At 47.4% G+C, this 17,094-nt stretch overlaps 1 protein-coding gene across 1 annotated transcript in view; it reads left to right on the plus strand.

Moving 5' to 3' along the window:
• GLUD1 (glutamate dehydrogenase 1) overlaps window positions 1-17,094 on the plus strand; it is a 226,940-nt gene that overhangs the window by 131,447 nt on the left and 78,399 nt on the right. The window contains exon 7 of the mRNA XM_086922016.1: window positions 8,276-8,413. Coding sequence (XP_086778142.1) covers window positions 8,276-8,413 — 138 coding nt within the window. The remainder of the gene's footprint in view (window positions 1-8,275; window positions 8,414-17,094) is intronic.

Here is a 17,094-nt window from a genome sequence, read left to right on the forward strand (position 1 = left end):
GCATTTAATTATCTGTTAGAGAAGCAACCTACCACAATGTAGAGATGCACTCTGATGCTATTGAGGAAGACTTCCTCTTTGATACACTCGCAACGTCTGAAAGACACGTTAAAACACTCCCAATGCTAAAAGGGGTGTTAAAACACGCAGGTGACATCTTTAAGGACACTGCTAGAGGCCGGGTTATAAACCCTAGGATTGAGAAAAATACAGAGCTGCACCTATAGATCCTACATACATCAAAGGACAGCTACCCACAGATGCCAGATCCATTAATACCAGCGTGCTAATAAGGCGACATGCATGGCTTCATGTATCGGGCTTTAAGAATGAAGTCCAGTCTACAATTCTTAATCAGCCAATTAACCCAGACTTTTTATTTGGTCCAGCTGTTGATTCTATTCTGGACGAAATGAAAAAGATGCAGAAACATCAAAATCTATGGGAGCACTTCAATCCCAACAACACCGTGGCTCCTTTAATCGCTCCAATTATAGAGGAGGAGCGCGAGGAACATCACAGCAATCCTCCAACTACTAATCTAACACACAATCCACATATAACAAGAACACCAGCAGGGGTGGTTATAGAGGAAACCATACCAAAGGCAGAGGTCGTGGAGGCAATGCAAATAGATCCTCCACTAACACAAAGCAGTGACTTCTTGACAATCTTCCCCCCCCTCCACACACCACGTAACACCAGTCGGGGGAAGAATACAACAATTTCAACAAGTCTGGTTAAATATCACGACAGACAAGTGGGTCAGGCAAATTATCCAACATGGCTATTGCCTAGAGCTCACCTCAACTCCACCCAACATACCACCCGTGCACCGCCCTATGTCACAAGAACATATAACGTTACGCCAGCAAGAGGTCGTCAGTATGCTGCAAAAGGGGGCCATAGAACCAGTCCCACTACAACATCAGGGAACAGGAGTATACTCCCTATACTTCCTAATTCCAAAGGACGGGTCTCTCAGACCATTATTGGACCTCAGGCCCCTCAAGCTCTACATTCTGTCTTAGCATTTTCACATGCTCACTCTCCAGTAAGTCTTACCATTGCTTCGCCAGGGAGACTTCCTAGCAACTTTGGACCTCAAAGATCCATACTTTCATATACCAATACACCCTGCTCACAAAGTATTTGGGGTTCACCATTCAAGGGCAACACTACCAATTCAAGGTCCTGCCATTTGGGGTGGTAACAGCTCCAAAAGTGTTCACCAAATGCCTATCTACAGTGGCAGCACATCTCAGAAGGCAACACATACACGTGTACCCTTATCTGGACGACTGGCTAATACACGCACCAACAGCCCAGCAATGTGCCAACATGTCAAAGACCATACACCTACTGCACAGTTTAGGATTTTCACTGAACTTCCCAAAGTCACACCTACACCCCTCCCACGTCCAACAGTACCTGGGAGGAACAATAGATACACTGTCAGCAAAAGCATATCCCAACACAGCACGGTCCAGGGAATGCAGACGCTAATACATAAGTTCAGACACCAACACTCACTACCAGCCCGAGTGTTTATGCAGCTAATAGGCATGATGGCCTCTTGCATATTCATAGTCCTTCATGCCAGACTACATATGCGTCCGCTACAAGAATGCCTAGCAAGGCAGTGGAACCAGGCTCACGGGCAACTAAAAGACCTGGTGTTGGTGACCAGTCGTGCATACAACTCTCTGCATTGGTGGAATCCACAAAACCTTTGCAAAGGTCGACTGTTCCAAGAGCCTGTCCCACAAATAGTGCTAACAGCGGACGCATCCCTACTAGGATGGGGAGCCCATGTCCTACACTTCACAGTACAGGGACTCTGGACTTTACAGCAAAAGAAAATGCATATCAATATCCTAGAATTGATGGCCATCTTTCTAGCCCTAAAAGCTTTCGCGAATCACTTGAGCAACAAAGCTGTGTTGATCCGGACGGACAACATGACAGCTATGTATTACATTCAGAAACCGGGAGGAACACACTCGTCACAGCTGTCGCACCTAGCTCAAGCAATGTGGAAATGGGCCATTCAGAAGAACATCTTTCTCATGGCAGAACACCTCCCAGGCAAAGACAACCAAGTGGCCGACCTCCTAAGCAGGCACAGCCAACAGATGCACGAATAGGAAATTCGCCCCAAAGTGCTCCAACCATTCTTCCGGAAGTGGGGACATCAGGAAATAGATCAGTTTGCCACAAGCGAAAACGCAAAATGCCAGTACTTTGCTGCCAGGTTCCCACATCCGCAGTCGTGGTAATGTGATATGGATGAACTGGTCTGGCAAATTTGCGTACGCTTTTCCCCCAGCTCCACTAATTCCGCTGGTGGCACGCAAAATGCGCCAACATTCGCTGACGTTAATCCTAGTTGCTCCCACATGAGCGAGGCAACCATGGTACACGACGTTCCTAGAACTGTCAGTGGTGCCTCATCAAAGACTGCGACTAACACCCAGTCTTCTAACGCAGAACCATGGCAAAATCCAACACCCAGATCCCCAACAGCTGAACCTAGCGATCTGGCTCCTGAGATCCTAGAGTTTGGGTACCCCAACTTGCCTCCAGACTGCATGAATATTATCAGAGGCAAGGAAACCCACTACCAGAGCATGCTATGCAGCAAAGTGGAAACGTTTCGGAATTTACTGTAATAACAATGACATTAACCCGCTTGATGCGTCCACTCAAAACATAATTTGCTACCTATTGCCCCTCCAACGTTGCAATTTAGCTTTTTCTTCCATCAGAATACACCTAGCTGCGTTAGCAGCATATTTGCAAAATAGATAACACCTTTCACTATTCAGGGTGCCAGCAATTAAAGCGTTTATGGAAGGACTTAAACCTGTAATTCCTCCAAGACACCCACCATCACCACTCTGGAATCTAAACATTGTTCTAACCAGACTAATGGGACCACCCTTTGAGCCACTGCACTCATGCGAACTGCAATTTCTTTCTTGGAAGGTGGTTTTCCTTATTGCCATTACTTCGCTTCGTAGAGTTACTGAGCTGCAAGCCCTAACTATTCAAGAGCCATTCATTCAGGTACATGCAAATAGAGTAGTTCTTAGAACAAACCCCAAGTTCATGCCAAAGGTGGTATCCCATTTCCATATAAATCAAACTATAGAACTGCCAGTGTTCTTTCAGAACCCACAAACAGTAGCTGAGAGGGCCTTGCATACCCTTGATTTCAAAAGAGCTCTGCTATATTACATAACCAAAACATTTCGAAACAATTGTTTGTTGCCTTCTCACCACAACACAAGGGTAACCCTATCTAAAAATCAGGTATAGCCAGATGGATAGTTAAGTGCATACAAATGTTATATAAAGGCAAAACGCACCTGAACAGTCCCCCCCCCCCCCCCCCCCCCACCCCCCCCTCTAAAGCGCATTCCACACGCACGCTAGGGGCATCCATGGCTTTCCTAGGAAATATTCCTTTACAGCCACATGGTCAACCACACATACATTTACAAAATGTAGGGCTGCTGACATTCATATCGCCCACCCGCCTCCCCGATGCCTGTCGCAGCTGCAGCATTCATTCTTTGCATGGATATCTCTTACTGTACTATACTCCATATCTGCCACAATGGCAAAAAACAATATGGGGATGGAGAGGATGCCCATGCGCACTGTAGTCCGAGGGAGGAGCCACCTATCTCTTCCAGGACAACAATATGCAATCATCCGGACCCAACACTAGGCGGCGATCTATGCACAGATATGAATGTCAGCAGCCCTACATGCCAAGAACAGATGCATACTGGGAAGTAGCATATTCCTTACAGCAGAACACAGACCCGGGACGGACTGTGTTCATGCAGATGATCTTTCCAGGTTCTTCCACTTAGAAGATGAAGGCTGTCTAGGGAAAGGTTAGTTTCACCCTTCTTCGTTTGGAGGGGAGGGAGATTATATAGGAAAGTACCCCCTTTTGGACATGGTTGCCTCCACTTTATGCCTGCTACATTGTTATTTCTACTGAAAGTGCACTAGATTCCTGCTACTGGTCCCCCAGTGCCGGAGCTCTTTCCCAAAACTGTACAATTGTTCCCCCAGTTGGCAAACTTAGTCCCTAGTAAATGGTCCCCTGCTACCTAGGACCTGAGTTACTAAAGAGGGTCACTAAGGGCTGCAGCTCCAATCCTGCCTCTCTAAGGGACCCCTCGCCTAACATATGCAAGGCTGCCATTGCAGGCTGTGTGTTTTGGTGCAAACAAAGTGAAAACACGACATGTCATTTACAACAACATTTACACTGTGTGCCATGTCCCTTACCACTGCATATATTTCTAAGCCACCCCTACAGAAGGCCTGACTGCCCTAAGGCATGGTGCTTAATATTATATATGAGAGCATATCTGCTTGAGCAGCTATGCTCCTGTGCTGGTCAGTCGTATTGCTGCCTGTCAGGGAAGCCATTTTATTTTCATTTTATTATTTAACAACCTAAGTCACGTCATCATCGGTCATCACCCCCTTCCCTTCCACCCCCCCACCCACCAAGCATCTCCATTAAAAACAATACATTCTCTTGCAACTCAGGCCACCCCACCGAATAGTGGTTCAGGTCCCAATTAGTATCCTCCCAATATTTATCTTTAGGTGTCTGCTAGTGCCCACTCAGGGACCTTTTCAGTATTCCAGATTCAGAGACCTCCATCCAGGCCATGGTATCGTCGCCACTTGCCCCACACCCTACCAAATTATTTTGGGCATCTAGGTGACTTTCAGCTGCCATATACAGATCCTCTCCTCTACTCCTCCAGTTGCGGTAATGTGCCCCCCCCTCCCCCCTTCCTTGCCACATCTCGCTTGGCTACCGCCAGCGCCAGGACTAAGAAAATAAACGACGGGCGTGCAAGATCCACATCGTTAGTCATGCCCAGCAAGACCAACTTAGGGTCTAGCGGCAGGGCGATCTACAGCACCTCACCCAGCTCCCTCAAGATCTCCACCCAGTAGGCTTGAATTGTGGGGCAGGACCAGATGGTGTGGTAGAAATCCCCGCTGTTGTGGCCACATCTCAGATAACTCAAGTCTCCAGCTCTCCCTATTCTGTGCAATCGCTCCCTATCAAAGTAGGTCCTGTGAAGGATCTTAAATTGGATAAGCCGCAGTCTGGATTTAATGGCTACCTCTTTCTGATGCATCAACACCATATCCCAGTCCACATCATCCATTTCCCCCACATCCTCCTCCCACTTCCTCCTAAGGTTGACCTAACCATCTGGTATATTATTCATCAGTGTTATGTATGTTAGGGAGACCGCCCTACCTCGGATTTGTTCCTGCATAAGGCGGCCTTCCAGAGGTGCACATTCGGGGGGCGTTACCACCTGGATCCCCTCTGCCCGCCAGGCATGTCTTAACTGTGCATATTGAAAGTACTGCGTATGGCGTAGGCCGAATTCCGTCCGTAGAGCCTGAAATGGTTTCAATGCTCCTCTTGCGACCACGTCACCCAGCGTCTATATCCCTATGTCTCCCACCTATGGAACCCTTTCAGTTTGTTCAGTTCTTTTAACCAGGCAGTGCCATAATGGTGTCTGCCTAGTAGGTTTCTTCTCCCAGCCTATACTTCTAGTCGCTCGATTCCAGATTGCCAGGGTAAGCCTGGGGCCAAGAGCAAGCCCCCTTTCCCCCCATAGATATAAGAGGTGCCGGTACGAGCAGCCATACCGCTTCTCTCCAGGGCGTAGGTAGAGTGCGTAGCGGGGCGTGGAGCCAGTCATTAATAGGGACTAGGTGTTCTGCCCAGTAGTATGCTTCTATGTTGGGGCGCGAGATCCCGCCACTATACTGATGTCTGTTTAGGGTCGCCAACGCCACCCGAGGCTGTTTACCCAACCATAGTAAGGCTCTCAACTCTGCATTTATTTCCGTGAATACCCTACGGGGTAGGGGATAATACTAATTCAGAAAGGCGTATAAAAAGAGCCGTAGCGTCACCATTTTCAACAATGCCGCCTGGCCCAGGATTGTTAGAGGGAGCATCCGCCACCGGTTAGCGTCTTCTTTAAAGTTATACACTATTCGCTAAATGTTCCTCTCATGAGAGTGGGCACTATCTAGTGTCACAAAGATCCCAAGGTACATAAAACCCTCGCTGGTCGTTTGCAACCTCTCTGGCAAGCCAGACCATTGTTCCTGACCTTGGTGGTCATAGAGAACCGATTTGTGCCAGTTGACCCGGTAGCCTGCGTGTGCTCCGTATCTTTCCAGCTCTGAGAACGTTGCTTTTGTAATGTCTAGGTGTGTGACATATAGGAGGACGTCATCAGCGTATAGAGATTTTTTCCTCTGCTGCATCTGTCGGTCCAATCCTAAACCCCCATAATGTATGCGTTTTGCCGTATAGCACATGCCAGTACCTCAATCGTTAGTGCAAATAACAGGGGGCATCCCTGTCTGGTCCCTCGCCGCACCGGGAAGTCCCAGGAGAACACCCTGTTAATTTTAACTTTCGCTCTGGGGTCCGTGTATAACCACTGTACCCACTTCCGGAACCTGGGCCCGAAACCAAAGCGTATCAGGACTCCTTCATGGAAGGGCCAGTGTACTGCGTCGGACGCCTTTTCAGCATCCAGAGACCGGAACCAATGGGGGTCCCGTCTCCTGCTCACTACCTGTAGCCAATTATGTGTCAATCTGAGGTTCAATCTGGTGGCCCTTTCCGGAAGGAAACCCGTCTGATCCAGGTAAACTAGCCCCGATATCACCCCCTGGAGACTAAGGGCAAGGATAGTCGCAAAGAGCTTCACTTTCACGAATTGTCCCCCATGTTGTATAAACTATGTAGTTTCGCCAGCGCCTGTGTTTTTGTCTCCCCCGTCATCGTGTCCCTATAGTGGCGTTGCACGTCCGTCAACCTTCTAAGGGTCTCCGGTGCTCTAGTGAGTTGGTGCTCTCTTTCCAGTCCCAGTATCTGTGCCTCTAGTATCCTAGCGTCTTTCTGTACTTTTCGAGTCTCCTCCGCTAGCCTGTTCTGCGTTCTGTCGCGTAGGACCGCTTTAAAGGCCTCCCAGGATAGCCATTTTAAACCATTTATTGGACTTTGGTGAAAACAAGTTCCCCCAGATACATGATGGCTTCACTGAAAATAGGGATGTTTAGTACCAAACATCTAGTCTTTATAAACCCACACTAGTGCCAGTGTTATATTTATGAAAACATGCATTGAGAGTGCACCTTAGAGGTCCCCCCCCCTGAAAACCTACCAGCCTCTGCTGGGCTTAATGATTTGCACCCAGACGCCCTCGTGCCGCCGCTGGTGGTGTACAGCTGGTTCTGGTTTGGACCTTGTCCACCACTCACCTTAACTCCTAGAGATTGGTCCTGTAAATCGATGTACTGTACCGGTTTGCAAAACTTGTTCTTCCTTCCATAGGATGACATTGCAGAACTCAGAAATTGCACTAAGTTGTCACTTTTTCTTGTGAAAAATGTATTTCTGAAAACTTACTTGCCTGACGATTTATGTCTAATGCCTAAACATCCGCTTCCTACACTGTATCTTGAGCATTAAAGGATCAAGGGTCTCCCACTATCAAAATCTTACTCCTGTGCGTGCATATATTTGTAGTTCGAGAATGAAAGTAGTTCTAGGACAGTGGTTCTTTTATATTTTGAGTTCTGTTAACCCACAGTTTATCATTACTGGAATCCAGGGACCCACCCTGCGACGTTATTGGAATCTGGGCCCCTGTCCTAAGTAATTTCGATGATTTGAACCACAAATAAAATGCGCAAAAATATGGGAATAAGTATTCTAACTAATACGCACATTATTAAATATATTACTTAATTCAGTAACCAATATAAAAACTATCCTAATTTTAATGGGAAGGATTGGGTTTTCCTAAATTCAATTAAAGTCTCCAATTGTCCAAACTGTTTTCTTTTTGATGCACTTGCACTGCTCCCATGAATCCATCGGAGGATACCTACTTTGTTTTTATCGTCCAATTTTGAATTACTTCAAATTTATAGATCAGTGTTGTATATAATATATTGTGTGTGTGTGTGTATATAGATAGGTAGATTTATTTTAAGTAACATTAACAAGTTAATTTTTAATGCCGTTGTGGCTTATACTTTTACTGAGCACATTTTTGCTGTATCCTGTAGAAGAATTGTAAACGCACAAATAGTTTTCTCGGTTAACCATTGGTTCTTTCATGCTATTTAACTGTTGTATACTTGTGGAAAGTCTAGCTTTTCTTTTTTGCTCCTTTAACAGGGATTTGGTAATGTCGGCCTGCATTCAATGAGGTACCTCCACCGCTTTGGTGCAAAGTGTATTGGAATTGGAGAGATTGATGGCACTATTTGGAACCCTGATGGAATTGACCCCAAGGAGCTTGAAGATTACAAATTGGTATGTTGGGTTTTGGGTGCACGATATGCTGAATTGCAATGAGCAGTGACTGCGTGACCCATTCTTTAACCTGTTTCACTGGTCAGGGAGACTGTATGCATGGCAAAGAGTTCTGCAGATTTCCCTCCCCATATTTTGTCAGTCTTTACAAGGTGTGTGCATTGCTAATGAAGGAAACTCTTCCTACCTAGCGTAGTGAGCTTCTTACCAGGTAAGCAGCAAACTGACCTGTTTTATGTCTTGAACTCTGGCATATTCACTCAGCCTCACAAAATTCTGAGTTACCAGTACTCAGACCTGTACTCGAGCTTTCCTCCTTAACTGGCTTTACAGTCTAAATTAGTGGCCTTAAAATGTCACTGCACCTGAGGGGCACTGCTGCTGTACTGTATAACATGCAGATGGCTTTAAGGCGAAAGATAAAGTGTTCGAGGCATATGAGTTGCAGATTCTACACTGCATTAGATCGCCACCTGGTGTTGGGCTCTGATGATTGCATGTTGTTGTTGTCTTGTAAGATGTCTTTGTAGTCACAAGATAGGTGATTCCTCCCTTGGACGATAGTGCGCATGGGCATCGGCTCCATCCTTAGATTGTTTTTATTTCTGCCTCTGTGTTCGGATGCAACTTTTCCGCACCGGTTAGAAAATCTACTTTTCGAAGACTTCGACGCGCAAAAGCTTAAAAAAAAAACCTTTAACTTCATTATACATAGACGCGACCTCATCACTTCGATTCCGGTTGTCGACGTGGGCCGTTTGGCCTACCCACGTGGTGAGGCCTACAACTCACGGAAAGAACACCATTCAAAAAATGCCCAGTGTGTGGAGCAAAATTTCCACGCAGCCACCATCACGAGGTGTGTAACCTGTGTTTATCACCTGAACACAACGAGTCGAGCTGCACAGCTTGTGCATCCTTTCGATCCAAAATGACCATTCGAGATCGGAGGGCTCGTCGATGCGACATGCAGAGATCAGCTCCGGAACCGGTGGATATCTTCGATGAAGAACCATGTGTCCCTGAGGCAGATGACTCCATACCATCAGGTCAGTGCATGAATACGACTGCCCCAGCCCCAACCACTAAAACAAAGGCTAAGGTCAAAACTCCACCTTCGGGCCCAGTTGAGACCGAGACACTGCTTCGAAAGCCCCACCATCGAGCCCGGCTCCGAAGAAAATATTAAAGGCTTCCGGTAGGTCCATACCGAGCAAACCGCACGTGCCTATACTACCAGTTCCCTCGGCACCGAAAGGTCCCGGTTCTGAAGAACATTCAGAAACCGTCAACTCCTAAGGACAAAAGGGCACCAATGAAGCCTGCTTCCACCCCAAAATCTTCGGTGCCCATACCCACAAAGCCTGCTTCCGATGCCTCTAAGCCCTCGAACCATGCCTCCACTCCGAAAACCATACCTTCGGTGCCGAAAAGTACGCCAAACGACTAAACTCCTAAGGCTAAAGATAAGCCGAAACCAGGCCCGTAGCTGAAAAAATCGGCACCGAAAGCAATTTCTCAAAAATAGCTTCTTAGACCTGATCCTTTGCAAAAAAAGGAAATACATATATCCAGAAACAGGACAATTCTACCACATCACACAGGAAGAGGAAGTCTGATACAGCACCTACACCTCCTACACCTCCTGTGCCTGTCAAGAAGGACATCTCCTATGCACCCTTCTTCTCCTGCTCTCCCTTTGAATATTTCACCTAAAAATTCTCCTCCTCATTCACCACAACCTACAACTCCTCGGGATGCTGATGATGATCAGTATAGCATGGGGGGAGGGAAAGACCCAGATGACCTTTTTCCCTACCCAACCGGTTCACTAGATGGAGTATCCAAACCCACAGGATATACCAGATATTCCTGACCCACATATATATCCATCTAAACCTTCTCCTCCAGAAGACAATATTGGGTTTGGACACTTAATTAATAGGGCTGCCATCTATCACAATGTCACCATGCATTCAGATGAGGCAGAAGAAGAGTTTTTACTAGACACTTTTGAACAATCCCAAAAAACTGTGCAAATACTGCCGATGATTAAAGGAGTCATTAAACATGCACCAGAAGTGTTTAAAGATCCTGTAAGAGCTAGAATCCTAAACCCAAGGAAGAGTAAGTACAGAGCAGCTCCTACGGATCCTGCTTACATTAAAGGACCGAGACACCCTAGTAGTTTCAAACGCTAGGAAAAGAGCAAATTCCCAAACATCAGGCGAAGCACCACCTCCTGATAAAGAATCAAAGATCATAGATGCTTCAGGGAAAAGAATAGCTGCCCAAGCTAGCAATGCTTAGCCCATTGCTAATACACAAGCCCTCCTAGCAAGACATGACGGGGCTCACTATGATCAGCTAGAGAAGCTCTTACAACATCTACCTGGCCAATACAAGGCACAAGCAGATGACCTCATAAAAGAGGGTAACCTTGTATCAATGCCTTCAATGTGCACTAGATGTAGCGGACAATGCATCCAGGGCAATAAACACTAGTGTCCTCCTTAGACGTCACGCGTGGCTACGCATTTCGGGATTTAAGCAAGAGGTACAGACCACTATTCTAACTCAAACATTCAACCAACAACAATTGTTTGGTCAGAAGTAGACCCAGCCCTTGAAAAAATGAAACTAGCATTTACAATGCAATAGGTCTCGCAGCATTAAAGTTTGAGTTATTGGCAATGTGTATGATAATGCCATAATTTTCCCTTGATGCAAAAGTCAGGGGAACAGGGCAAGGACCTACATTAATATCATGGGGCCATATCACCCTGAACACTATTCTTGCATCATTGCAGAAACCGTTCCCATGCCTGCACTCCCTAACTGCATACAACAACCCTGGCTAAGCATACCACCAAACCCTGGCTAAGCATACCACCACCATGTAATTGTGCACACACATATATCCATTAATTTCTGGCTGAAAGGCATGCGCTTGGGTGTAAGGAAGAAAAACACCCTCCAGGCTGCAGTCCCCGGGCTGCTCTGGGATGCACACTCCTATGATCACAGCACCCTACATGCAACATAAAAACAACACTTTGTTCATTAAAATCACAGTCTCACAAAAAAGCATAAGTCCAACATTATAATACACACGTGAGGTGCAGCACTCTGGAAAAGTCCATCAGGCTAGATCACGTACACAGGTCAGGGGGGGGGGTCACCAGCCAGGGCCGACGCATAGAAGGCGGAAAAGCAGAACACCCTGTTCTCCATTACCGTGGCTGTGTGAGGACTGCTCTCTATTGAGGATCAGAGGAGTGAGGGGCTAGCCGGGAAGAGGCGGCTAGTTAAACAAGCATTCTGACACCTTCGGGTAAAGTCTGCGCTCATCACAGACCTCGCGCAGCAGGGGCCACCGACGTCATCAGCCATGCCAAAAAAAGAAAAAACAGTGCAAAATAAGTAGGAACTAGAAATAAAGTGCTGTCTGTAACCGAGTGAAGCTGTGAATGAGCAGTACATGGGGGGGGCGGAAGCACGGTGCAGATAATGACCGTGCCTGGTGCCACGTTTTGATTCGCGGGGGCCTTGACTGCACGCAGCGCAGCATCCTCCGGCTTCACCTGCCTGCTGGGCCCGGGCGCCCGGTGTAACAGGCGGACAGGCAGCCAAGGTTTTTAAAAGCCTAATGATGGGATGGCGTCGCCTGTGAGGCAAGAGGCCCCCGGCGGTGCTCCGGAGAAGAGGGGTCCCTCCGCTCCACGCGTGGAGGGCTGTGCGCCTCCTGAGCGCTGGGAGGAAGCAGATGCATCCACGCGGGCGAGCGGTTCAGCATCTCATCCACGGTCTGAGCACACCGTGCAGGGCCGGATGTTTAGCAGAGACATACGTCTGAACATTGCTTCGCCACAGACATCAGGACTGCACCAGAGGCTCGAAAGTTTCCGCATATTGCAAAGTCTCCCTCAGTGGTGGAGCGCTTTTCATCCAAACTCGGAAGAAAGGAAGAGTATTGAGCAGGTCCCCGCGTCCACATTATCTCTAGCCTCAGGGGAGAGCAGGGAGATTGCAGACTGCCAGGGCCTTTATCACACGGGCCTCATGAATAATGCAGTCCGCGAATCCTCCATAATGCCGACCTCTCCGCGCGCATTAGGGATTGATGCAGTCACAAGTCATTCCACCGGAAAGCTGCGAAAGTCTCTTGCTCTCTCGCTCTGTAACACAAGCTTTGATAAGAGCAACAATATCCCTGGCGAAGGGCAGGTTATAAATGAAGGGTACTCACCACACGCCCCCAGCGATTCAGACGTGAGCGAAACCGAAACCTTCCGTGGGGCGGGACTTCCGTCTTCGGAAGCCCGTGCACGCGCCTGAGGAGTGCCATGGAGAGAAGCGGTGCTGGTGACGCGGGGCTCCCATGCCCGAGGGAGAGCCCCGCGGTGGCGGCTGAAGTCCGGAGTGGCGGTAAGTGGGCCTTACTCGTGGGGGGGGGGGGGAGGGTGGTCTCGGTGTGTGTGTGTGACGCCGGGTGGGGGGGTTCTCATGTGTGCGTGCGTGCATGGGCGCGTGTGTGTGTGTGTCTCTGTGTATGCGTGTGTGGTGTTGGCGCTTCCCAGGAGACAACAGCTGGCCACAGCGAGCGCGTTCGCGAGCTCGTGGCCCGCTCCGATCGCCTTCTCGGAGAGGAAAAGCGCGCAGCCAGGTGCTGTCTCCTGGAAAGCTGAGTCGCTAACTATAGGTCTCTGGTGAGACAGCGCTTTTGCGCTGTAAATCGCCACGAAACCTAAAAAGACACTGACACAGCCAAGTCTATGGGAGCTCTGCAATCCACCCAAGCTAGAGAGTCCTTTCATCGCTCCTTCGACAGAGGAGGCTCCAAACAAACTGGATCAGACAATTCACCTTCCTTTAAGACAAATACACAAGCATCCTCTAACAAAGGATACTTTAGAGGGGGCTACAGAGGTAATCACAATAAGGGAAGAGGTTGAGGTAACCACAACAATCGATCCTCTTCCACCACTAAACAGTGACTTCCTTCAGCTCCCCCAACAGCATACCACTCCAGTAGGGGGGAGATTAACACTTCCTACCTGTCTGGAATTCCATCACAACAGACAAGTGGGTAAGACAGATTATCCAGTATGGTTACTGCCTAGAGCTTACAGCTGCCCCTCCAAATATACCACCCAGACAGCGTCCAATGTCCACAGAACATCTAACTCTGCTCCAACAAGATGTTCTCTCATTGCTGCAAAAAGATGCAATAGAGCTAGTTCTGTTGCAACATCAAGGTGTCTACTCACTCTACTTCCTAATACCCAAAAAGGATGGGCACCTAAAGCCAATTCTAGATTGAAGGCCTCTCAATCTGTATATACACTCAGATCATTTTCACATGGTCACTTTACAACAAGTGCTCCCATTATTGCAACAAGGCGATTTTCCTCACTACACTAGACCTCAAAGACGACTACTTTCACATTCCATACATCCTTCTCACAGAAAGTATCTCAGGTTTGTGCTAGAAGGACAACACTATCAATTCGAAGTCCTTCAATTGGGGTCACAACTGCACCAAGAGTGTTCACATAGTGCCTAGCAGTAGTAGCGATTCAGAAAAGGGGGTGGTGATGGACAGAGTATCTGAATTAAACAGAACATTCATACCCAGTCAACAGATCAGGGCTCGATCCATCACAATTTTTGTAGCTCACTGCACCATCCCAGCTCAGAACCTGGCTACATGCAAATTAGTCTGTCCCTGGCCCAGTGCATCATGGGAACAGGGCAGACCAAAGTACCAAGCCAATTCTTATACTGGGAAGGAAACAAGCTTCCGGGGACCTGTTTCTGGCATTACAGCCGCCCTGGCCCGGCTTGCTTGAATCCTGATGGTGCAATGAGCAAGGGACTCACATCTGAGTATACCCTTCCACGCTTATGGTGGACAAAACGATTCAGAAAAGGGGGTGGTGATGGACAGAGTATCTCAATTAAACAGAACACTCATACCCAGTCAACAGATCAGGGCTTGATCCATCACCGTTTTTTAGCTCGCTGCACCATCCCAGCTCAGACTGGGTAAGAGTGGTCTGCTTAATTCAGACACTCTGTTCATCACCACCCCCTTTTTGAATCGTTTTTGGCCACCACAAGTGTGGCAGGGTATACTCAGACATGAGTCCCTTGGTCACTGCACCACCAGGATTCAAGCAAGCCGGGCCGACGACGGCTGAAATGCCAGAAACCGGTCCCCGGAAGCTTGTCTCCTTTCCGGTGAAGAATTGGCTTGGTATTTTGGTCTGCCCTGTTCCCTTGAGGCACTGGGTCAGACTAATTTGCATATAGCCAGGTTCTGAACTGGGGTGATGCAGTGAGCTAAATAACGGTGATGGATCAAGCCCTGATCTCTTGACTGGGTAAGAGTGGTCTGCTTAATTCAGACACTCTGTTAATCACCACTCCCTTTTTGAATCACCACCCCCTTTTTGAATCGTAGCAGTAGTAGCAGCACATCTCCGAAGACCACATATCCATGCCTTCCCATACTTAGACGATTGGCTCATAAAGGCCAAGTCATTCAACCCACATCTCGCACGATTCAGACACTGCACAACTTGGGGTTTACAATAAACCACACCAAGTCACATCTACATCCCTCTCATGTACATCAATACCTAGGGGCTACCATGAACGCCAATACAGCTCTAGCTTATCCCTATCCATCCAGAATACAGAGCATTCAAGCCTTAGTCACAAGGTTTCAAAACCAACACGCTCTCCCAGCCAGAGTGTTCATGCAATTAATAGGCATGATGGCATATTGCATTTTTATTGTACCATATGCAAGGCTGCAGATGCACCCATTGCAGGAATGTCTAGCACATCAGTGGAATCGGGCACAAGGACAACTAACGGACCTGGTGTTGTTGGACAGCCGCACACATCGCTCTCTTCAGTGGTGGAACACCAAAAACTTGTCAGGAGGGCAGCCGTTCCTCGAACCTGTTTCACAGATAGTACTGACGACAGACTCATCCCTCACAAGATGGGGAGCACATCTGCTCCACCACACAACTCAGGGAAGATGGACTGCTCAACAAAAGGTGCTCCCCATCAATCACTTAGAGTTGCTGGCGATTTTCCTGGCACTAAAGTCCTTCCAAGTGCACATACGGAACAAAGCGGTCTTAATCCGGACGGACAACATGCCGGCCATGTACTATATACAGAAACAAGGAGGCACACATTCCCTGCAACTGTCCCAGCTCGCACAAAACATTTGGAGATGGGCCATTCCACAAAAAGATATATCTGCTTGCAGAACACCTTCCAGGAGTACAGTCCGATAGCCGATCTGATAAGTCGACAGACACAACAGATTCACAAATGGAAACTGCATCTGCAAGTTCTTCAACCATTCTTTCACAAGTGGTCATCCAGACATAGACCTGTTTGCCACACACAAACGCAAAATGCCCAACTTTCGCCGTCCGGTTTCCACACCCGTTGTCCAAGGGCAATGCGATATGGATGAACTGGTCAGGCAGATTTGCGTACGTGTTTCCGCCAACCCAACTAATACCACTGGTGGTACGCAAGCTCAGACAGCAGTCTCTCAAACTAATCCTGGTAGCTCCCACATTGGCACGCCAACCGTAGTTCACCACACTGCTAGAACTCTCTGTAGTTCTACACCATAAACTGTCTCTGACACCATCCATGCTAACGCAGAACCATGGAGACATCAGGCATCCAAATCCAGGTCAACTGAATCTGGCGATCTGGCTCCTGAAGTCTTAGTTTGGTTACCTTAACATGCCACCAGACTGTATGAATATCATTAAAGAAGCCAGAAGACCTACTACTAGAGCTTGCTATGCTGCTGAATGGAAAAGATTTGCCATTTACTGCAATAATAATCAAATTGATCCTTTAGATGCTTCCATACAAAATATAATCTGTTACCTTCTCCATTTACAAAGATGTAATCTGGCATATTCATCAGTACGTTTACATCTTGCAGCCATTGCCGCATACCTACAAAACAGACAACATATGCCGTTGTTTAGAGTACAATCAATAAAAGCTTTTGTGGAAGGATTAAAGAGAATTATTCCTCCTAGGTTACCACCCTCTCCAGTGTGGAACCTTAACTTTGTTCTTACCAGGCTGATGGGACCCCCTTTTGAGCCTTTACACAAATGTGAACTACAATTTCTCACATGGAAACCCGCTTTCCTTGTTGCTATAACCTCTCTTAGAAGAGTTAGTGAGATTCAAGCTTTCACTATACAAGAACCATTCTTACAATTACACCGTAACAAGGTGGTTCTAAGAACTAATCCTAAATTCCTTCCTAAAGTACTTACTCCTTTTCATCTAAACCAATCTGCTGAGTTACTATTGTTTTTTTCAAAACCCAGACTCTGTAGCAGAGAGAGCTTTACACACACTAGACGTCAAAAGAGCTCTTCTCTATTACATCGATAGGACCAAGTCCTTTCGCAAAACAAAGCAACTATTTGTAGCTTTCTCTTCACCACATAAAGGCAACCCTATTTCTAAATCAGGAATTGCAAGGTGGATTGTTAAATGTACACAAATGTTATCACAAAGCAAAACGCACATTAACAGTTCCTCCTAGAGCGCACTCCACACGCAAACTAGGAGCCTCCATGGCTTTCTTTGGGAACATTCCCCTAGAAGACATC

This window comes from Lissotriton vulgaris, chromosome 5 (genome assembly GCF_964263255.1).
Source record: "Lissotriton vulgaris chromosome 5, aLisVul1.2, whole genome shotgun sequence".
Taxonomy (NCBI): domain Eukaryota; kingdom Metazoa; phylum Chordata; class Amphibia; order Caudata; family Salamandridae; genus Lissotriton; species Lissotriton vulgaris.